Source organism: Misgurnus anguillicaudatus, chromosome 7 (assembly GCF_027580225.2).
Source record: "Misgurnus anguillicaudatus chromosome 7, ASM2758022v2, whole genome shotgun sequence".
In the NCBI taxonomy this organism is placed as follows: Eukaryota; Metazoa; Chordata; class Actinopteri; order Cypriniformes; family Cobitidae; genus Misgurnus; species Misgurnus anguillicaudatus.
In genome coordinates this window covers 13,525,917-13,549,839 of record NC_073343.2, presented here as the reverse complement: position 1 = coordinate 13,549,839, position 23,923 = coordinate 13,525,917, and the positions used below count along the sequence as shown (strand labels likewise).

General features: G+C 36.3%; 2 protein-coding genes and 1 long non-coding RNA gene across 4 annotated transcripts; 2 read left to right on the top strand and 1 right to left on the bottom strand.

The window, feature by feature from the left end:
• The first annotated feature begins 215 nt into the window (after positions 1–215).
• Positions 216–3,675, top strand: gjb10 (gap junction protein beta 10). 2 transcript variants are annotated; one of them, XM_055172779.2, is made up of 2 exons: positions 216–345; positions 1,879–3,675. In XM_055172779.2, the coding sequence occupies exon 2, from the start codon at positions 1,923–1,925 to the stop codon at positions 2,724–2,726; it is 804 nt and encodes a 267-aa protein (XP_055028754.1). In that variant the 5' UTR covers positions 216–345; positions 1,879–1,922; the 3' UTR covers positions 2,727–3,675. The 2 variants fall into 2 exon arrangements, with proteins under 2 accessions (XP_055028754.1, XP_055028755.1); XM_055172780.2 differs by having other exon boundaries at positions 288–441.
• Positions 3,676–5,598: 1,923 nt separating this feature from the next.
• Positions 5,599–8,264, top strand: gjb3 (gap junction protein beta 3). Its single transcript, XM_055172778.2, has 2 exons — positions 5,599–5,736; positions 6,571–8,264. Exon 2 carries the CDS (start codon positions 6,660–6,662, stop codon positions 7,578–7,580), a length of 921 nt encoding a protein of 306 aa, XP_055028753.1. The 5' UTR covers positions 5,599–5,736; positions 6,571–6,659; the 3' UTR covers positions 7,581–8,264.
• A 3,484-nt stretch (positions 8,265–11,748) lies between these two features.
• On the bottom strand, positions 11,749–15,333 carry LOC141365273 (uncharacterized). The gene is made up of 4 exons (XR_012370491.1): positions 14,943–15,333; positions 14,438–14,533; positions 14,055–14,148; positions 11,749–12,873 (listed from the first exon to the last, which is right to left on the bottom strand). It is a non-coding gene; the product is annotated as an uncharacterized lncRNA (long non-coding RNA).
• Between the last annotated feature and the right edge of the window lie 8,590 nt (positions 15,334–23,923).

The window sequence follows — 23,923 nt, the reverse complement described above, 5'->3', positions numbered from 1 at the left end:
ATTTAAATATATTAAGTATGTCCCAAAATAATATAATTTAAATATATTTCTTTTTCACATGGGGCTACTCTGTTAAGAACGTAACCTCCGCCCCTCCGTTCTGTGAATGTGGTTCTGGCGCCGCGGTTCTGAGACTGCAGGTTCTGCGGTTCTGCAGCTGGATACTTTTGTGCCGTCATCACAATGTTCTCCGCTAGGTGGCGTAAATATGTAAATTTTCTCACACGTGTCACAGTTGTGGGTAAACCTTGCACGACGCATCTCAGCGCATACTCGCGAAGAACAGCAAGTAAATCACAGTGATCGGAATCCACCAAGTTATATATGACTTTGCATTCTTAAGTTGTAAGTATAGGCTACACTAAAGATTTTCTTTATTGGAGATATTTTATTAGACAATTATATATACTCCTTTTTTGGCAGCATTTTTCGATTTTAAAGGTAGGCTACTTACAAAACTGAGAGATTAACTTTGAAGATTGGTTTGGATTGTGTAGCCAGTTCAACATGTTTTGATTTTAATACAATTTACAACCGATTGATGGTATTAAATATAACTACTAACTTATTAAGTTTAATGTAGGCTAAGTCATAAAAGATAAACAAAATACATAAACTATATTTGGCTAAATACTACGTTGGCTAAATAGGTTTGGTCACAAAATTATAAATGACCGAAGAAGTGTCATTTACCTTTTTATAATAAATAAGACAACTAGTAAATGTTTTATTTTAGACATTTATGTAGTAATGGATATGTTTTTGTGATGTCTGGTGGGCATGGAAACAGCAAGATAGTGTAGAGCACTGATTTTTTTTTAAGCTAAAACAGCTACAAAACAGAAAAATTGTATCTCGTATCAAGAATTGCTTTAACAGATTAATCTGTTTAATATAGTCTTTTGGTATGACTAGCCTATGCTTGGGTGTAACCTCCTCTTTCTTCCAAGTTCACAAAGTATTGTTATTGCTAACTCAATATGGGATTGTGTCAATCTATGGAATAATCTTACAATGTTAAATAACTAGGCCTGTTTTGCTTGTTTTAAATAGCAGTAGCCATTTTGTTTCCCCGTGTTTCTAGCTACTAACCTACTAAAAGTGCTGTCAGTTATTTAAAAATCAATTATTTTTTATACAGTGCTGTGCAAAAAGTTTTAAGCCACCATCACCAGCTTTGTTGTTTTAGCAAAGTTGTAATGTCCATAAATATTAATTTTTCAATCTTCTTTATTAAGATACAAACAGAAAATACAGTAAATATGTACACAAGATTAAAAACAAAACAATTTTCAGAACTAAATGTCTTCTTCAGGCATCAGTCAGTATTTAGTGTGACCTCTCTTGGCACGAAACACATCTTGAGTTTTTTTGAGTCCTGAAGTAATTCGATTAGAATTAGAAATTAGAATCTAATTTAATTTATGTTTAAAAGATCCTGCAGCTGCCTGCTACTGCTCAAGTGGAAGGGGAGTTTACCCTAAATACTTGACACTTCAGCTTATACTTTAATACTGTTTTAATACTACATACACATTTCCTGTATTTTCTGTTTGTTTTTAAAATAGCTTCTGTTAGGGCAAAGTAGAAATGTTACTTTAACGATACATATCTGTGTTCTGTTTAAACTATATTACGTGTTTTAATCTACTACGCAGTTGTACTCTGGCCAGCCATAATGTCATAATTTCATAATAATAATACAGTTATTATTATTTAAAGTTTAAAATCTATCTTTTAAACAACTAATAGCAGAGAAAGTTTTGTTAGACATGTTTTGTCCTTTTTGTCCCTAGAGTAAGTGACACCATTCAGTAACAACCTTGTTTGAGTTCTATTAACTAACTCTATCCGGCCTCTCCTCTGCTCTTATTAAAGGTGAGCGGCATTAAGGTGACACACCATAAGAGATAAAAGGTACCATGAATTGGGCTTTTCTTCAGGGTCTCTTAAGCGGGGTTAACAAGTACTCCACTGTGTTTGGGCGTGTGTGGCTGTCCATAGTCTTCCTCTTCAGGGTCATGGTCTTCGTTGTTGCTGCAGAGAAAGTGTGGGGTGATGATCAGAAGGATTTTACATGTAACACGGCTCAGCCTGGATGCCATAACGTTTGTTATGATCACTTCTTTCCAGTGTCCCACATACGTCTCTGGGCGCTGCAGCTCATCTTTGTCACCTGTCCGTCTTTTCTTGTGGTGCTCCATGTGGCGTACCGCGAGGAACGAGAGCGAAAGCACCGTCTGAAGTTTGGTGATGGCTGTCAGCGGCTGTATGAAAACACCGGAAAGAAGCGTGGTGGTCTCTGGTGGACGTATGTCCTTTCACTGGTATTTAAGATGGGTGTGGATGCAACCTTTGTGTACTTGTTGTACTATATTTACGAGGGCTATGACTTCCCATCCTTGATAAAATGCTCTGAGCCTCCTTGCCCCAACGTGGTCGACTGCTTTATTTCTCGGCCCACAGAGAAGAGGATCTTCACCATCTTTATGGTGATGACAAGTCTGGTGTGCATTCTGCTCTCTCTCTGTGAAATTCTCTACCTGGTGGTCAAACGTTGCTTTGAATGTGTCCAGAGGTTGCAAGGGTCACGACAGGTACACAAGGCAAAGTCTATCTCCAACATGAGGAGCTCAAATGCTCTTTTGGAATCAAACAGCAAAAAACTGGCCAGTAAAGACCAGCCAGCGCCCGCATACAGTGTGGTCATCTCAGATCATAATTGAGACTCAAAATGTTCTTCATGTTCACCAGAATGTGAGCTGAAATAGTACTGACTCAGCAGGCTGTTGGTATTGGAGGAACCTGCTTATAGGCTTGCTTTATATTCACTGGATCTTTTTCATGTTTTTGCAGGAAAGTTGTGGCATCATAAGCAAAAACTATGGGCATCAACGTTGTAGTATTCAGAATATTGTTATGTTTTAATAGTATGTTTGTAGTATGAGTAAAGCAATGTAATTTATGATTTAGGTAGGGCATCTATTAGTCAGAGTTCCAGCAACTTAACCAACAAGCAGTTTGGTTCTTTATTCAACTGTGAAAACAAAACAACCAACATGTGCCCAATCATAATAAGTTAGTAACATCAATCACAACTGACACTAACTAGCAAAACATGACTAAAAGTGTTGCTAAAGCACACTTCCCTGCACCTTATTTAATTATACATTATTAGAGAGCTAATATCTTGAATAAGCATTGCTGGATGTGAGAGGAGTGAGAGTTATTGTATTGTATATCAGATGGTGCCTAATCAAATTCTTATGTCTTGTGGCAGGAAAATGCAGTATTTTAGGGTGCAAGAGTTTATTGAGAAAGATTTATAGTGCTGCCAGATGATCAATTTCAGGTGTACATGTGTTGAGTGTTTTCCTGTATACCTCAGTGGTAGAGCATTGCGCAAAAGGTCATGGTTTCGAACCCAGTGAACACAAATACTAATAAAAATTTATAGCTTGTAATCCACTGTAAGTTGCTTTGGATAAAAGCGTTTGCCAAATTCATAAATATAAATGAGTGAGACAGGTCAGTTTTCAAGTTCACTGATAAAGATGCATTTTTTGTAAGTAAAAAGTCAACCTTTCAATATACTAACAATTACATCCTTTTTACTGTGTTTGTTGTTGTTTACATTTTGAGATTTATTAAAGTCTGTTTTTTATTTTCTTACAATTCTGGTGTCTGTTTGAATCTGTGATGTCTTAATTTAAAGGATTAGGAAATGAATGGTTAACTTTACTGTTCACAGATTTGATTGACTTAAATTCCACATCTAAATGTGTTGTGGTGCATGAAAATAGCAAGAATATAAAATAACCAAATTTCAAAAGACTTGAAGCATGATTATGTGTGTTGTCATCTTGACAATTCATTTTAAATGACAGTAAGCCAAATGTCACATGTGGAATGAGGAACCATAGAATTTATTTTGAAATACATAATCTTGCTACTGACATTATTTCATAATATATTACTTTTCATAAATTATTTTTTAAATAGCAGGCCTGTCTTTAGATGCCCGTTTAGATGTGGAAAGACAGACCACTTGTTTTTAATTACTCTGGGGTTGTTTTATAACTGGATTGAGTTTCAGCTCTATTTCAGATAGACTGTTCAGTTTGTAGTTTCATTTTATTACCCACACAATATTTCTGAGAACAAAGAAATCTTCCCTCCCTGTTACCTTATGAAATGTCCTGTCTCTTTTTTCTTCATATATCCGTGTCTCTGCCTAGGAACAGTGAAAGGGGTATGTGCATAGATTCATGTTAAAGCAGGTTTGCGGTTGCTGTTGAGTCAGTTACGTTCTAAAGGTGTGGTAACTCATCAGTCAAGTCCTTTTCAAAAAGATTACAAGATTACACTCCCCGTCATTTACTCCTTTATACACCAATAATGTTTACAGCTGATAAGCATACAGATATGTACATAGAAGGCTTTGTTAAATTCACAAAATGTACCTACTTATAATTTAAAAAGCTAAAATAAAATCTTAAGGTTAACAATTTCCCTGCATAATTCAGTGCAAACTGTTGATTCCTAAACTTCGAATACAACTGCAATATCTGCTCCAGTTTTGTTCTGCAAAGTTTTTCTTTTCAAGCAAACAAGTTCGGACAAGTGAACTGAATTACTCAAAACAACAGTTCCTTTTGTTTTTTTGAGAGCAGTCTTAATGGCAACCCAAATAATGAAAATTGCAGAGTGCATAACACTAAAGAGTTCACATTTTTTATGCCTGAATCAGAAAACCCATAGTGGTATGGGTTTGGCATCCTGCAAACAGAGGTATTCATGAATGAGTCAGAGGGCCTAAACACATGTTCAAACAGAGTCTCCCCTGCTACACTGATGGTAAAGAACTGCAGTCCAAGGGCTGTGTTACAGAAACTTTCTAACTCAGAATCTTATCTGTTTAGTAACCATAGTGATTTTAACTTAGAACCCAGTCCTTAATTAATCATACTATAAGAAGTTATGAGGAAATTCAGCTGCCAAGAGGAAACATTTAAAGTGACAAACATAAGGCAACAGTTGCCGAAAATAGATAAATTACACCTGATAATTAAACACGACTGAATTAGGCACAGAAGTTGCCTGATCGCAACACAATACTTTTCATATTTTAGGCTAAATATTTCTGTTCACCCAGTTTCTCCTGTTCAAAAAACTTCCTGTCTCCACAGACCCACAGTCACATGTTTCTTAGGAACAAAACACCTCAGAAGCTGTTTTTCAGGACAGGGTGTGGTCCTTTACAGGATTCATGAACAAGTCTGAACACAGAAAAGACATTGGGAACATCACAAATTAATTAACATGCAAAGTGTGTACCTGACAAAGGTGTTCAACCACCACAAAGTCGTATTAATAAGATGCAAATGTTATTAGGCTTTGTTTGAACCATCAAATTGTGCTAAACAATTTGTAAATTAGTTAAATTTACAGTTATGTCAAATAAAGCTTACAGTATAACTTAAGACATGAAAGCTCCACGTATTTCTACGTGTAACATTGCATGTATATCACGAGAAATGAGATTTTTGCGTATTTTGCGCACATATGCTCCGGTTTGTTGTCTTTAAAGTTATTTTACACCAACCTCCAGTCTACAACTGAACTCCACCCTCACTGATCTCTAGAGGCGTGTTAACAAAGCTCAGATTCACAGAGAAGAGAACTTCAAAGCTGAGTTTACCAGACTTTTATATTTGAACAACTCACACTCCAAAAGTAAGTAAATTACTTAAAGTAAAATGAGTGTACAGATGCTATCGTTTACAAGCGTTGTTTCAGTTCGTCGTTATTAAAAATGCTACTAATTCCCGCGTGTACCGCGCATAATTTGATTACATTTTGGTTAAATATAGGCTCATCTTTTCGCGTTTTAAGAATTGTATCAAAACCGAAACGACTAAAAGCCATAAGGAAAAACCTGTTAACACCGAAAGTAAAGGGATAATAGTATTATAGGCTTTAGTTTGACTACAGTTACACGAAACAAAACTCCTGTCTAAAGTAATTTGACATTAGCTATGATGATGCACAAGTGGCCTTTGTTATCTTCATCACTTTTGTTGAAGAAAACTTTTCATAGCATATATGTAATTCAAGCAAGGCTCCAAAACTGCTAACTGTTAGATAATTATTTTAGAGTGCTTTCCTGATACAGAAAAATGTCCCTGATGAAAACAATAAGGACCATTACAGAATTTTTACTTATTGTAATAGTTATAATGGGAATTGTATTGGTATTAATGGGAACTATGACAGTCTCTTTCTATGGGTCACTGTAATATGTTGGATTATATTGATGGGATGTTATCCTGCTGATAGGAACCAACAGAACACAAAAATACTACAGGAAAAGACCCAAAACACTTTTAATGGTAAAACAACGGATGTCTTTTGTAATAGAATTCATGAGAATTTGTATTGACTGCCTCTTTGGCATACTTTACAACAATATTAAAGAAATCATGTCGTTTGTACCCTTAATTAAAGCTGTAAATTGTATTTGTGAGTGATAATTTTTTTTCTTTCATTTTTTAAAATGTTTGGCTCCAGGATGCTATAGCTTTACCTGTATTTCTTAGACAAATACAGTGTCAAAGTGATTCAGCAGAAGCATTGAGAGACAACAAGGGCGCTGAGCCATGGACTGGAAGACGTTTCAAGCCCTGCTCAGTGGGGTGAATAAATACTCCACTGCTTTTGGCCGGATCTGGCTCTCTGTGGTTTTTGTGTTTCGAGTGATGGTTTACGTTGTAGCTGCAGAGAGAGTTTGGGGTGATGAGCAGAAAGACTTTGACTGCAACACTAAACAGCCAGGTTGTGCGAATGTCTGTTACGACCACTTCTTTCCCATGTCCCACATTCGGTTGTGGGCCTTGCAGCTTATCTTTGTCACCTGTCCATCGCTGATGGTGGTGATGCATGTGAAGTACCGCGAGGAGCGTGAACGGAAATACCGGGTCAAACATGGCGAAAATGCCAAGCTCTATGACAACACAGGGAAGAAGCATGGTGGACTGTGGTGGACATACCTGATCAGCCTGTTTGTGAAGACTGGTATAGAGATCACTTTCCTCTATATTCTCCATCATATCTATGATAGTTTCTACCTGCCACGCCTTGTTAAATGTGATGTGTCTCCTTGTCCCAACATTGTGGACTGTTACATTGGGAGACCCACAGAGAAAAGGGTCTTCACTTACTTCATGGTTGGAGCTTCAGCGCTGTGCATCGTGCTTAGTGTCTGCGAGATTATTTATCTCATCTCTAAACGCGTTATTCTCTGTGCCAACAAATTTAAAAGAAACCACAGGAGCAGCACACCAATTCATGGACGATACAGAGATGAAGACAGTAACTGCACCCTGCCTATGCATGAGCTGGAGAGTAAACCAGAGTCTAAATCAGAATTTAGGTCTGAGTATAAGCCTGATTCTAAAGCACAGTTTAAATCTGAGGCCAAGCCAACCTTTAAACCAGCCTACCGGCTAAATGTGGACATGAGAGCTTCTGCTCCAAATCTCTCATTACCTATGTATAAGATACAGTCGGATATACTCTAGAAAATCAGAGGATCATGGATGGAACTATATTTTGTGCATTCCTATCAACAATTAATCTGGGTGCATGATCAAGCATATTTCTAACTAGTCTTTCATCCTATATTGAAAATAAAAACTGCCTTGGGTCCTTGTCATTTAGCAGATACATTTGTGAAAGACTTTACACCAACTTCAGGAAATGGTGCCCTGGAAAACCAGCTGCAGGAAACATTGGCCCGGAAATACCAGGGCTTAAATGTCTTGCTCATTGCCGCTGTGGTAATTAACCAGGATTGTGTTTTCATGTGACTTGTGATGCTTCAATGACTGCTACTTACTGGAAGCAAACCTAGAGTCTTTTGAATACTTGCCTAGTTCATTTAGGCTCTAACACCACATAAAAATACTGCCTTTAATTTCATTACAATGTTTGTAAGAATGTGCTTTCATTTTTCTTTCAAAGCATTTCTTTGTTTAAAAACAACAGAAACCATCAAAAGGTTATCAAATAACCAGGAATGCATAAATAGAGAACACACCTACAAACCCCACCATCACAGGCACACAAAAAGATCAGTAGTGGATGACAGTATATAGGAAATACAATTACAATGCCTCATTGGTCTCACTTCCTATTGTCTTCATTTTTGTTGCTAAGATTAAATCAAAAGCATACATTAGAAATAAAGCACAGATGGACTCTAATGGAACGTATAACCTTTTGATTTGAACTTAACACTGAGAGGTACAGCGGTGTCCATAAAATTTTGACTACTAGCTGCGATTTTTAAGGTGCTAGACACACTATTGCCCTGTCAATGGACTGATACATAAAGTGTTATTTTACACAAAGTAACTGCTTTTTTAAAGACCTGATTCTGAATAGATCTTGCAAAATCAGTACTAAATTGTTTTATATCTTTGAAATATGCAGTAATTTTGCAAATTTTGTTTATTTTAATAATGTATTATTAATATATAGTTTTAAATTTTTCATAAAACTTAATTTTAAAAAATAATATTTGAGACAGATATATTTTTTGCTGTGGTCAGTAACTCACATGTCTATCAATACCAGGTGAAATTTTACAATGTAATTTTTTTGTAATTTATCTTTGTAAAAAATAATAAAATTACATTTTAAATTAAAGGAACAGTATGTAAGAAATGTATATCAATTAATCATAAAATGGCCCTGATATGTCACTAGACATTAAGAAATCATTTTAATTTCAAATACTTATATCACTGACAACAGTGGTATGGCCAGGATATTGTCATTTAAAAAGTGGAGTTGCAGCCCTCAACTGATGTTTATGTTGTCATTTTGTGTATTAGCCACCAGTTGTGTGATTGCAGTACCAGTTTTAGCCACAAGTTTTGTTATTGCAATACCAGTTTTGGCCACAATCCTACATACTGTTCCTTTAAGTTTTATCAAATGTTTCAAAAGCAACTGTCAGTACAAACTTAAATTGTTGAAAATATTTTTTTTCTACATTATGAAAGTGAAATTAAATCAAACTAGAATAGTATCAATTTTCAACATATACAACGTATTAGCAGTGGGAAAAAAGTAACAAGTGTGTGTTTCTTCCCGACAGCAAATCCTGCCATTTAAACCCGATTTACTTTTATTTTGAAAAACTCTGAGAATGCAACCTTCAGAACGTGTAGATCACTAAATAACTTGTAGGTTGATCAGTATTGTAACACATGAAACGAGAAAAACAACGCGTTATAAGAAAACAATTTTTTACTTCATAATGGTTAGAAATTTACTTCATCATGGTTGAAAACATCTTTCTGGATCTACACGTGGAAACGGTGAGTAATAACGCAATGTGTAAGGTCTGTCCAGGGTTGCTTGCAAAAGATACTGTCATGTGCGCACTCATATTATCCAAACCAAACCATGCCGCAGCGCGATTGTCCCCCCTCTCTAGTCCCTACTCCCCCAGACGCACCCACTCACACTGTACTTTTATCCATAGATATACACAATAAAGGCTAGATGTCTCGCCCGCGCTGCTGGCTAATAGAGGTCGACGTTCGCAGCTGGTGGCCATCTTGTCACAGTCAGCTCGCTCACTCATAACACTGTGTTTTAATGGTGCCTGTACTTTTTAAATAACCATAACTTCCTCAATTTTTACCGATTTTCAAACTGTTTGGTTTGTTATAAAATGTCAGAGATGTACTTATGACCCTGCATACTTATGAATAATTATAACCATGGAATTCCATATGAAATTCCAATGTCTTACTTTGTATTTTTGTCTTGTTTTCTAATAAAAAATATCTTAAAATTCTTAAATTGATATACACATTACTTGGTAAGCAAGTGGATTAAAATATTAAGTCTTGTTTATTGAAATGAATGATGTAAATCAAGAGTTTTTTTTTAACTTAACACAAGTCAAAATATCTGCCACTGCAGTAAGAAAAATAAACTTAATTTCAATTTCAACTTAAGTTTATTGAATTAAGTTTATTTTTCTTACTGCACTTATTTCAATAAACAAGACTTAATATCTTAAGCCACTTGCTAACAAGGTAATTGTGTCTTGTTTTTGAACATTCTTAAACTTAGACACATTACTAAGGCATTCATTTTCTGCAGTGCACATGGACAAGGTATTTATGTTAAATCAATATATAGGCTACTAAAACTCAGTGTACAGAATGGCTACATACATACATGCATGCATATATACACACACACACCTCTCTCTCTCTCTCTCTCTCTCTCTCTCTCTCTCTCTCTCTCTCTCTATATATATATATATATATATATATATACAGTGAGGAAATAAGTATTTGAACACCCTGCTATTTTGCAAGTTCTCCCACTTAGAAATCATGGGGAGGTCTGAAATTGTCATCGTAGGTGCATAATCTATTTGCATAATCTTATTTTTTAGACATAATCTAAAAAAAAACAGAAATCACAATGTATGATTTTGTAACTATTTATTTGTATGATACAGCAAATAAGTATTTGAACACCTGTTTATCAGCTAGAATTCTGACCCTCAAAGACCTGTTAGTCTAACTTTAAAATGTCCACCAACACTCCATTTATTATCCTAAATTAGATGCACCTGTTTGAGGTTGTTAGCTGCATAAAGACACCTGGGTAGGGTTGCACTATAGTCGTTCGTAAGTTCTTACTTAAACTGGGACGTAAAGTCCAAACTAGAGGCTTAGTACTACTAGCTAGTTTATAACTAACTCTTTACTTAATTCGGTTGCACCATTTGTTCTTAAGGCAGAATGTAGCTAGTAGGTCGTAAGCTCTCCGTAAAGTAATGGGTTGTCGCATAGAATGACGTCTATTTTTCTTAACCCAATCCCAAGCCTTATAATGGGTAAACAGGAAATAGGCTGAACAGTACGTAATTTCAAACTCATCTTGTCTAGCCTAAACTGAAAGTTAAAAAAGACGTAAAAGCAAATGTTATCGAACTCAAAACATTACACTTTTATTTGAAAATATCTATCCCACACATGGAGGATAAAATAAACAGGAAGAAATTTTTAATTTTATTTTAATTAATGGATACACAGAAAATTAAACAGTTCTTGAAAACTTGTTGACGAATTTGCAGCTCTTCTTAATTTATACGAGCTCATCAATGTAATATTATCTGGCTGACATCCCAGCAAACACAAAAACGTTATAAAAACGTTTTTTTTACGTTGTGAAAAAGTTTTGATAACGTTATTTTCCGACGTACTTAATACGACCAAATGTCGGGTTTTTTAAACGTTATAAATACGTGTTTTCACAACGTTGCAAAAACGTTTTGATAACGTAATCTGGGCATTTTTGCAACGTTGTGAAGGTGCTTATTTGTGGCGTTCAGAAGACCCGACATTTGGTCGTGTTGAATGCGTCGGAGAATGGCGTTATCACAACCTTTTCACAACGTGAAAAAAACGTTATTAATACCTCTCATGTTGCACGTGCCGAAACGCGTTGGGCGTTAACAGAAAGAACGCGTTAATCATCAAACCTGTGAGCTCTCAATCCTTCTGGAGGTAGACTTGAACTGTAGGTTCCGCAAAATCTGTCTTCCATTATTTTAGTGAAAAATGTAGATTTCCAGTAGGCTTTGAACTCATGTTTAACACAATTCTTCTGAGGACCCGTTAGCTACACTGACAAATCACTGGAGAAAATATCTTATGCTAAGAACTACAAGGATTTAATTTAATGCAACCTAATATGACAAAACGTCTAACTGACACAACATATAATTGTAAACATTATGAACAATGAAATAATGTAAAAAAACGTTAGTCAAAGACTTCATAACAGACATATCAAGTTAAACTAATAGTATACAAACACTGGAAAAGTTTACTCAAAACAAAACTAAACAAAATTCCAAATCTCAGTTCTCAATAATGATATATTAATTTGTGAAAAAAGTATAAGGATTTTAATAATTATTAAATTCATACAATGGTCAAGCAAACTGTAATTTAACGCATTTGGTTTATTTTCTGGGCTAATCTGCTTGGTATGTTTTACCAATAAAGTGTAAACAGATTTTTAGCTTTTCATTCAACTTACATATCTTAATGCATTAAGAATAAAGGCCTGGTTTCACAGACACGGCTTAGCTAAAGCTAGACTATGCCTTAGTTAAAATAAGATGTTTAAGCATCTTTAATAAACATGCCTTATAAAAAATGTGTTACTGGTGTCTATCTTAAGACAAATCACTGGCACTGGCTTATTTTAAAATCTCACATTGAAAGTTCTTTTCAATTGAGACAGCTCAAACATCTAGGACTATAGTCAAGGACTATGGGCTTAAGCCTTGTCTGTGAAACTAGGGATAAGCATAAATCTCATTAAGTAACGAAGTGATGTTAATACAGCAATAATATAGCTCTAAGATAACACATGCCTTGTATTAAGTCATGCTCAGTTAAACAGACAATTATGATTATAGAGGAAGTTTACAGATTTCCAACCCACTTTGTATTGTTACAATGTCTGTAATATATGTAATCTGTCATCTGGCAGAGTATTGTCAAGAACTAATTGGGAATTTAAGTTAAAGCGTTAACATTGTCCATTCAAATACCCCAATTTATTGTAAAAATATAACGTGGGTTGAAAATCTGCAAACTTATGCTTTGAGGCAGTGAGTGCAATATATATATATATAATGTTTGGCAGTCTTGTATGTCCATCTAGTTGCCATCATCTGAAGTCTCTGAGAGTGTAGGCGTCATCTGAAGTCTTTACAAGTGAGGCTGGATCCATACTGGAGCTTCTGTAACTTGTATGGGTATCCTGATAGAAACAGGAAAGCAAAAGGATTACCATAGCTGCTGTTCATATTATTTCAAGCAAAAGATGATCATGTGCACTTGTTTAATACTTTTCATAACTTAAGAACAAGGTTATAAAATGTGTTATGTGAATGCTTGGCTAAAAAGGTAGGACTTTTTCTAGATTTACACTGGAAGAGTTTGGGAGTAAAATGTGAAAAAGCTCTGCCTCCTTTGGTGGACTTTGACTCCTGGGTACTACCAAGAATTTTGTGACCTTATTAAGCAATTATCTGGTTCAAATCACAATCAGATTTTTTCTGGATTCCTTAGTAAATTTGTTCTCATTATTTGGGGAACCGAGACAGTCTCTATGGAACAAACTACATATGCAATAGTATCATTAAGTTGGAGGAACAAGCCATCATAACTATAATTTACAATGCCATTCAAAGGTTTAGGTTCAATTTTTTTACGTCTTTTATTATATGAACATATTGTAAGTTGTAATTAATGCTGCCTTCACGTGCTATCGTAATTATGGTAAATAGCAAAATCCCACTTGGAAAATGCACATGAACACCCCTCATGTGGTATTTTCCACTGGGCAACTCGTAAAATATTTTGATGCCCGAGTTGCCGAGATGAGATTACCTTTGACCTTTTCAAAATGGCGGAGAGCAGCAGCAACGTCGTGAATGGTTGAATGACAACAAAAGCAATGGTAAATTCTAGTTCACAAATGGAAAATGCACTTGAACACAACACGCTGGTGAATACCAGTTCACAAATGGAAAATATCATCTTTCCCATAGCACGTGAAGGCAGCATTATTACTGTGATTAATGTTGAATTTTCAGCATCATTACTCCAGTCTTCAGTGTCACATAATCTATCAGACTTCATTCTAATACGCTGATTTGCTGCTCAAGAAATATTTTCAATTATTATCAAAGTTTATTGTTGTGTTAACAAATTGTTTAGTGTTACCTTAAAATGGTAAGTTGCACTTCTGTTTGTTAGAAGTGAGAGTAAAGATTTTGTTTTGCATCACAGAAATTACACTTAATTGCATATTTTCAAAGAAAACAGATCATCTACTTTGTGATAATTTCACAAAATTTCTGTTTTCACTGTATTTTTGTCAAATAAATAAATCACAGCCTTTTGAACAGTAGAGTTTAAGTTTGAGGTCTTACTTACTAGCCATATGGTTCATCAACCCACATAGCCCCTTAGAGATGTTTTCTGACAGGTTTGCTTGAACTCTGCTGCATGGCCATCAGCATAGACAAATCTACAAACATAACATGCAACTTGTCACAGAGCAAACAATATTTAGGATGCAGTACAAAAGGAAACAAGAGTAGAGTTGAAACGTTAAAAAGGATGGTATACAAAAAATAGAATACAAAATAGCTGAATTTTATGTTTTTAGGTTTATTTATTCATTATATATTGCACAGTGTCACTCACGTTTGTCAAAACCTTCTTTAAATAACTGTAATAATTTTTTAAAGGAAATAACAAGATACAAGATTACGTTGTGAAGTGCATATGTGATTAAATGAGCTTTTTCAACTCACCTGAGTTTACAACATCTCTCTGTCAGCACTGCAGCTCCATTCGACAAATGCAGAAATCTTGAGCTTATTTTCTATTATGGGGTTATTTTGTCACTTCTGAAATCAGAGAACAACTTTTTATCTATATTGGTTTACGATAAAACATACTTTCAGCTAATTTTGACGTCCTAGAAGTTGCTACTGCCTAACGTAACAGTACATCCATAGACTGTGAGTAAATCGCATATTTTAGGAAAACAAATTAACATACTTCCAATAATGCATTGACACCCTTTACAACGCTTTTAAAACCTCCCAATGACACATTTATATGTTCTCAATCGCCCAAACTTTCATAAACAAGCGCTAAAACTATAGCGCTAGCACCATGCTAACGGATATGCTAACGGACTTTTCTCGAAGACACAAGCCATTTCAGCGAGGTAAATATTGAACAAAAGCGTATCAAGTAGGTGTCAACCACAGTTGTGTGTATTATTTTTGTAATTTGAGAGACAAAACTTACCTGAAAAAGTGAAGAAAACCATAAGAGACACAGAGCTTTGTCGCTTTCTGTTGTTCCTAGTAGCCTCGTTTCCATGGTAACTCACGTCACTCCAACGGATTTAAAGGGACAGTAACGTTCAGCACCCGCAGCATACACACACAGCATTTACATAAATAAACATCTTAGAAAACTACATAAACATTTTTAATCGCATTAAATTATTATTAAATCGTGAATTTAAAACTTTTGGTTGTTCTATGTCATATAGGACAATTTAATCTTTTTCTATTTAATCTTTTATTTAACTTTTTTTTAACTATTACGCTACTATTTTCTAACCCTAAGGTTCTAAACCTGTATAAATTTATTTGCTCTAATGAACACGCTGGAATTTTGAGGAATGTTCGTAATTTAACCGTTCAGGAGCCACATTCACTTATTCTTTTGTCCTACTATGGAAGTGAATGGGGCTTAACAATTAAATTACAAACATTCCTCAAAATATCTTATGTTCATCAGAACAAATACATTTATACCAGGTTGTAGCAACATGAGAGGGAGTAAATGATGACAGCATTTTTATTTTTGGGTGAACTATTCCTTTACTGCTCAACGTGTTATGGAGCCATATGCACATGTTGTTTTTCCATTTCTGAGTTGGGTGTGTCACCAAATCGAACTTTATATTATCTTTTTATCTAAAATATAGTACAATTTTGTTCTATTCCAAAATCCTACAACATGCCCAACTTGAAAACTTTTCTTTACAAAGAAAAGTTAAAGTATAACATAGTGTTACAACTAAACCATAAGTTTACAAGATAATGAAAGAAAACAATGTAAATTTCATTAATCAAAATGAACTGTAAATACAATATCACATAATTGACAATTATGATTTTTTTATGTGTGTGTGGCTATTTCAAAAATACTTTTCATATGCCCTAACCCATAATAGAAGAATGCTTATGAGGGAGACATGGATCGCTACAGTATGTGGATATAAACAGAAACAACATTCACAATCACATCTAACATGTAGATAGAATAGTATTTAATTATTTGTGTTTAAATCCCACCCATGGGGTTCTCTGTAATGTTTGCACTTCTGTCAGTTTAGCTAAATAAAAATATATCTGCACTTTGTAAGGACTAAATATACGCATGCACACGCAAAATCTAAGCTGAGCCAGTTCATATGAGTAAACTACTGTTGCTGCTCATCGAGATTTGTTTGAGAGTGAAGGAAATTCCTGAAAAATCAGCATAGAACAGCATCATTCCCATGTTGGTTTGGTGCTGGTTTAGCTGGTGGACACCAGCATATCAGCACCAAAACACCAAATATGCTGGTCTTGCTGTATTTTTAGCAGGGTATGCATGCGCTCGCGTATTGAAGTTGCTTTATCGCATAATGCGCCCTCGGCATTAAAATAACAGAAGAGAGGTATGTTATATCTAAAAGCTGCGAGTGGGGACCGAGTTTGAGCGTCACCTTTGCGCTTTGGTCTGCCCATTTTGAGAGAGAGGGAGTCGAGGGTCATTTAAGCGGAGCAGCTAGGCTACTTGCGTCTCTGTGGCGCGTGATCAACAGAAGACAAGCCGCTGGCCCTGCATGATGGAGCAGTCCATGGCAAAAAATCAATGCCGTATCGGCCACCAACATGCGTCGGCCCACCAGCAAAATGCCCAATTACCAACACAGTCATGCCTAAAAAAACAGACGTTATAATTACGTTTTATTCCAACGTTATGATTACGTTATTTTGACACCTAAATAAAACGTCTCACAAATGGTTTATTTTGGTCTGGTTTTATTTTCATAGTAAACGGACGTGATATTTACGTTTTATTCCAACATTATAATTACGTTACTTTAACACCTAAATAAAACGTCTCAAAAATTGTTTTTTTTGGTCTGGTTTAATTTCGTAGTAAACGGACGTGATATTTACGTTTTATTCCAACGTTATGATTACGTTATTTTGACACCTAAATAAAACGTCTCACAAATGGTTTATTTTGGTCTGGTTTTATTTTCGTAGTAAACGGACGTGATATTTACGTTTTATTCCAACGTTATAATTACATTATTTTAACACCTAAATAAAACGTCTCAAAAATTGTTTATTTTGGTCTGGTTTTATTTTCATAGTAAAAGGACGTGATATTTACGTTTTATTCCAACGTTATAATTACGTTACTTTAACACCTAAATAAAACGTCTCAAAAATGGTTTATGTTGGTCTGGTTTTATTTTCATAGTAAACGGACGTGATATTTACGTTTTATTCCAACGTTATAATTACGTAATTTTAACACCTAAATAAAACGTCTCAAAAATGGTTTATTTTGGTCTGGTTTTGTTTTCGTAGTAAACAGACGTGATATTTACGTTTTTTTACTACCTAAAAAAAAACGTACTAATTAGGTGCTTTTACAACGTATTAAAAACGTCCTTTTTTGGTTACATTGTTTTTCTAATTTAGAGTGTCGTTTTTAAAAAGTTTTTAAAAAGTTGTGCTGCAACAATACCTAATTAAAACCAAAATACAACGTTGTGAAACGTTGTAAAAAAGTTTTGTGTTTGCTGGGATCTTATTCCAATCGTTATTCATGGACAGAGGCTTCCGTAAATATTTAGTTATAACTAGAGGTCTACACGGAAGACCCGGGACCCGTACGGGTTCGGGTCTATATTTTAAATGATCAGCCGGGTCGGGTCTCAATCTATTACTTTGGGTTCTGGGTCTGTTTAACATTGTGGGTAATAACCGAGGTCGATCGGACTCGGAGAACACACACTCACATTTAAATAAAATATTTCAAAAACAGCAACAAAAACTTAGATGAACTGTCGCATAATTTTTTCTATGACGCTTAAATTGCGTTAAAAAGTTTATATTTGGTTGCTCCAACCAGACAGCTAACGCGCATGTGCTCTTTTAATGTTTCTCTGGCTACCAGTCAGGAGCTTCTGCAGTGAGACGCAATGACTTTACCTTTGACAACAGGCTCTTTTATTTAGAAGGCGGGACCTATTCCGCCGTACCGCGCATTTTGCACTGACTTCTCTAATTTTTATAATAATATTATAAATTGACCGTCTTGCTGTTATATCTAAAGTTTTCGCGACTCTGCTCAAAGAGCATAGAGATGACAGCAAAGATGTAAAGCTAACGAAAGCAGCCATGGCACTGAACGAGCAATCGTTATTATAATCCAAATGGGCAAACATTATTAAGCAAGTTGACACGATACCCAACATTTGTAAAACTGCATTATTAATCACCATGACTGTAAAGTGGACTTTTAAAGCTGGAATAAGCATTAACATTTCAATCGTCAAGAGAGGAATAACATGGATTGAATTTTCTTGTAAACAAGGATTGTGCATCACACAGTCAGGTAGAAGGAGGGAGAAGACTAACTTCTATGGGTAAGAAAAAGTTTAAATTTTCGCTACCTGTTTATTGACTTATTAATAACATTTAGCTAAAGAATATTTGCCGGTCGGGTCTGTGTCTTCCCGGACGGGTTCGGGTCCAGATATTAAATAATAGACGGGTCCGTGTCGGATCCGGGTCCAGCTTTCAAAACAACAGACGGGTCCGGGTCGGTTCAGTGTGGCACATTTACGGGTCTGATCGGGTTCGGGTAGCAATTTTTGGACCCGTGTAGACCTCTAGTTACAACGTATTGTTATGTTTAAACTAAGTTTAATGGTGCAACGCAAAAACATTTAGTAGTGCGTAAGTTGTAACTTAGTGCCCATTTACGTCGTAACTAAGCTACATTGTAACTTACGCACAGCTGGGGCAATCGGCCCCTGTCCACCACATACAAGACCAAAGAGCTGTCCAAAGACACTAGAGACAAAAGTGTACACCTCCACAAGGCTGGAAAGGGTTATGGGGAAATTGCCAAGCAGCTTGGTGAAAAAAGGTCCACTGTTGTAGCAATCATTAGGAAATGGAAGAAGCTAAACATGGCTGTCAATCTCACTCGGACTGGGGCTCCATGCAAGATCTCACCTTGTGGGGTCTCAATGATTCTAAGAAAGGTGGGAAATCAGCCCAGAACTACACGGGTGAAGCTGGTCAGTGACCTGAAAAGAGCTGGGACCACCGTTTCCAAGGGTACTGTTGGTAATACACTAAGACGTCATTGTTTGAAATCATGCACGGAAGGTTCCCCTGCTTAAACCAGCACATGTCCAAGCCCATCTTAAGTTTGCCAATGACTTTTTGGATGATCCAGAGGATGATTTTTTAAGTGGGAGAACTTGCAAAATAGCAGGGTGTTTAAATACTTATTTTTCTCACTGTATGTATGAATGTGTATGTATGTATGTATGTACAGCCTGGTCTCACTGTTAATACGTAGTATTTACACGTAACTTTAAACAACCAAAAACCTATTTTTTGTACGTTTAAAAGATGCTAAAACGTACAATATAGACGTATTTACAACATTTAAACGTAGCATTATTACGTTTTGACAGCTAAAAAACGTAAAACATTTACGTATATTTCATTCCATAAAGATTGCTGTATAATTTCTTTTTAACCATTTTAATTCAATTCAATTTTATTTATATAGCGCTTTTCTCAATACTCAATTGTTTCAAAGCAGCTTTACATTAATAGAAGCAGTAAAAGCACAGAAAAACGACAGAAAGCATAACATAATACACAATAGCATAAGCAGTCAAATTTGCTGCGGCTATGACGCGACATTATGAGCGAGCATATTACTAATGTAACGTCTAGAAGAAGAAGCTAAGTTAAGCCAAAGCAGGCTACCTCCCCGGGGTAAAAAAAAACCCTAGGAGAAAAAAAACAAAAACCCCGGGTTGTTTAGCCGAGGAAATAAAAATAAAAGTCCTAGGAGGGAAAAACCCTTGGGAGATATACATGTATATACACACATATAAACGGATAAGGAGCTTAAGCGGAGATTAAGCGGAGGTTAAGCAGAGATTAAGCGGATATTAAGCGGGTCCTGCCGGTGGTCGTTGGTCAGGCATCAGCTGGGCATCACATTGAAGGACGACCAGTAGATCAGAGGTGTGCCGACTTTCACATCTACCGGAACTGGGTCTGTTTGTCCCATTGTCCTCAGGGTCAATGGGACCCAGGGACGAGACAGGGAGAGAAAAACAAAATCATATTAGCGTAGGGGCCGTTCACATGTAATGCAAGTGTCACACAGTGATGTGGTTTAATCAGCTTAGTTTCAGACAGACTAACTATTGAGGCATAATTGTTTTATCCACAGTTGAGGATTTTGCAAATTGGGGGCCCACTGCGACGGTATATATGGTAACTAAGGGTCACCTTCCGATTTTTAAGAGAAAATGAAAATGAAACCTGTCGACCCGTTTGACTAAGGCCTGTAACCCCACTGTCGTCGTTAATGCAGGTTCAGTGGCAAACGGGTCTATATTGCATACTATTTACAAGATCACGAGAAAACGCCCAACATCGCAACCTGACCATACGTGTCAACCCGTTTGACTAAGGCAGGAGGCCCCACTGTCGTCGTTAATGCAGGTTCAGTGGCAAACGGGTCTGTGTGGCATACTATTCACAAGACACACGAAAGCGCCAAAATCGCAACCAGCCCATACGTGCCAACCCGTTTGACTAAGGCCGGAAGCCCCACTGTCGTCGTTAATGCAGGTTCAGTGGCAAACGGGTCTGTATGGCATACTATTCGCAATAGAAAGAAAGCGCCAAAATCACAACCCAACCATACGTGCCAACCCGTTTGACTAAGGCCAAAAGCCCCACTGTCGTCGTTAATGCAGGTTCAGTGGCAAACGGGTCTGTATGGCATACTATTTGCCATGCAAAGAAAGCGCCAAAATGACACCCCAACCATACGTGCCAACCCGGTTGTCTAAGGCTGGAAGCCCCACTGTCGTCGTTAATGCAGGTTCAGTGGCAAACGGGTTTGTATGGCATACTATTCACAAGAACACGAAAGTTCCAAAATCGCAATCCGACTATAGGTTAAGATAAGGTTTTTATTTATTTATTTGGTTGGTCTGTGTTATGACCGCGAGTGCTTTGTTCCGTACAGATAACAATTTCGAGTTAAGTACTTTTACTAGACAAATTATGCGAATGCTTTGTTGAAGAGAAAAGTTTTAAGTCTAGATTTAAAATTATCGACTGTGTCTGATTCTCGGACATCGGTTGGTAAATCATTCCAGAGCTTAGGGGCTAAGTAGGAAAATGACCTTCCACTTTTAGACACTTTTGATAGTCTAGGGATAATCAAGAGACCAGAATTTTGCGACCGTAGTGTGCGTGATGGATTGTATTCTGATAGTAATTCTCTAAGATATGAGGGTGCTAGGCCATTTAAAGCTTTGTAGGTGATTAGTGATATTTTAAATTGTATGCGATATTTAACTGGTAGCCAGTGTAAAGATGCCAGAATTGGGCTTATGTGGTCATACTTTTTAGATCGAGTAAGTACCCTTGCGGAAGCGTTTTGAACTAGCTGAAGCTTGTTTACTTGATTTGCATGGCATCTCCCGAGTAGCGAGTTACAATAGTCTATTCAAGAGGTCATAAAAGCATGGATAAGCTTCTCTGCGTCAGATGTAGACAGTATATGGCGTATTTTCGAGATATTTCTAAGATGGTAGAATGCTGTGCGGCAGACGTTGGCGATATGACTATCGAAGGATAAGTTGCTGTCGAACATCACACCTAAGTTCCTAACCGTGGAAGATGGCACCACAGTGCAGCCATCTATGTGCAACTTGTAATCTGACATATTATGTTTGTAGCGATTCGGTTCAATAATAAGTATCTCTGTCTTATTAGAGTTCAGCTTAAGAAAGTTATGTGCTATCCAGTCACTAACATCGCTAAGGCAGTCTGTTAGCTTAGAAAACGTGTGTGTTTCGCTGGGATGTGAGGAGATGTAAAGCTGGGTATCATCCGCATAGCAGTGAAAACTTATGTTATGTTTCCTGATAATGTCTCCTAGAGGTAACATGTATAAGGAGAACAGGATAGGACCTAAAACCGAACCCTGCGGTACACCGTATTTAACCAGGGAGTGATATGACTCTTCCTCGTTTACATAAACAAAGTGATAGCGATTGGTTAGATACGACCTAAACCAGGCTAGCGTAGATCTGGCGGTTTTAATAGCCTGTCTGTATTGTTTAACACTCTCTTTCCATGCTGCACGCCATACCTCTAACTTTGTGCTTCTATAATTTCTTTCCATTTTCCTAGTTGCCTTTTTGAGTGCTGCGGTGTGATGATCATACCATGGAGCTGGCGGTTTTTCTTTGATTCTCTTTTTTCGAATGGGAGCAACGGCATCCAATGTGTTAGAACAGACATTGTTTAGGTTTTCTATTACAATATCTAGATCGTCACAGTTATCTGCTACATGTTTAATTTGAGACAGGTCTGGAAGAGTGCTAATAAATCTATCTTTAGTGGTGGAAATTATTGTTCTGGCTAATCTGTAGCATGTTGTGGATTGAGTGATCCTATCTAGAAGTACAGTGTATGACACAAGGTAATGGTCAGATTTTAGCGATATGTTACCACCTTAACCCTACCCCAAACCTTACCCTAAACCCAAAATCTTTTTATACAAAATGTTTAAATACGTAATGTATTCTTTTTAAATTATGCAACGTAACGGACAGATAATGTTTAGGAACATATTAGTAACAATATAGCATTCAAAGATAATTTAAGGTGCTACAGTCCTACGCAAAACAGTTTATTAAAATCATTTAACGTTACTGTTTAAAAAATCATAACAAACAGACAAGTGTAATCACAACAACTTATTTATTGCGAATATTAAAATCAGTACCAAAAGTAGTTAAAATGACGATGTGCTGCAGCCAAGGTCCTCTCTGGAGTATATGAAGTAAAGAGAAGTATTAAAGTTATTATTTCAAGAGTTTGATCCGCGTTGATCCGGCTTCCCTCTGTCACGGCGAGCTTTTTTCATTTCAAACGTACACCAACGGAAATGGAAATGACGCAAATATGTCACGTGGCACTCCAAGAGCCAATGAGCTGTTGATATCACTGCCGTAAAGCAATGTGTCGTAAAGCTTCTTGAGGCGGGATATTTGAATTCACTTTAACGAACGCGCGATCTGACTACGGTTGCTGATGAGAACTCGGATCAAAATCGCTGGATAAAGGGTTGAATTTGGATTTGTACCTCGCAATCATATGCATTTTAAAGATGTGGATTACAGCAAATGAATAAAAGTAACATCTTTTGTGAATGTATGTTGTAATTATTGCTTAGTAGTAATAACGTATTGCATAGAAGACAGGAGGAGAAACGCGTTTTTGTGTGTCATGGCAAACAAAATAAATATAAATACAGAAATGCTATTAATTTTTAAGTTTTAAAATGTTAAATATTGTGAAATTCTCTGAATATTATAATCATTTCATTAGGTAAGTGGGTAAACTGTCTTAAATAAGTCAGAAAATATGACTAAAAACATTGTAATGAGAAACGCCAATGCCCGCGATTTTAATATTTATGAATAGGAATAACTTACGTACAAATTTGTACGTTTGTAAAGCTGTAAATACGTAAAAAATTTACGTATTAGTCCTGTCAAAACGTCCATATTGTACGTTTCAGTGTGTTTTAAACGTAAGTAAATGTACGTATCGTACAACCATACTGAAACGTAAAAATCTAATGCTGTCATATCTTACAGGTGAAAAGTGATCCCAAGGGCTCTCATTTTGAGACTATTGCGATTGGAGCATCTGGCTGCACAAAGTCTGGTGGCATCTCCTATAAAATGTTCATAAAATTTTTATTGGTGTCAGTAAAACTTGTATAATTGAACAGCTCGATTGTGGTCTCAGCCTTGATAACTTGCACAAGTAGCTGTGATACACAACTACGGTATGCTGCACAATTTTCGAAAAGAGAAGCTGCAGTTTCAACATGTTCAAGCATCCAGAATTATAGCC

Excerpts from the sequence above, each read along its gene's own strand:
- gjb10 (XM_055172779.2), top strand. The coding sequence starts at position 1,923 with ATGAATTGGGCTTTTCTTCAGGGTCTCTTAAGCGGGGTTAACAAGTAC.
- gjb3 (XM_055172778.2), top strand. The coding sequence starts at position 6,660 with ATGGACTGGAAGACGTTTCAAGCCCTGCTCAGTGGGGTGAATAAATAC.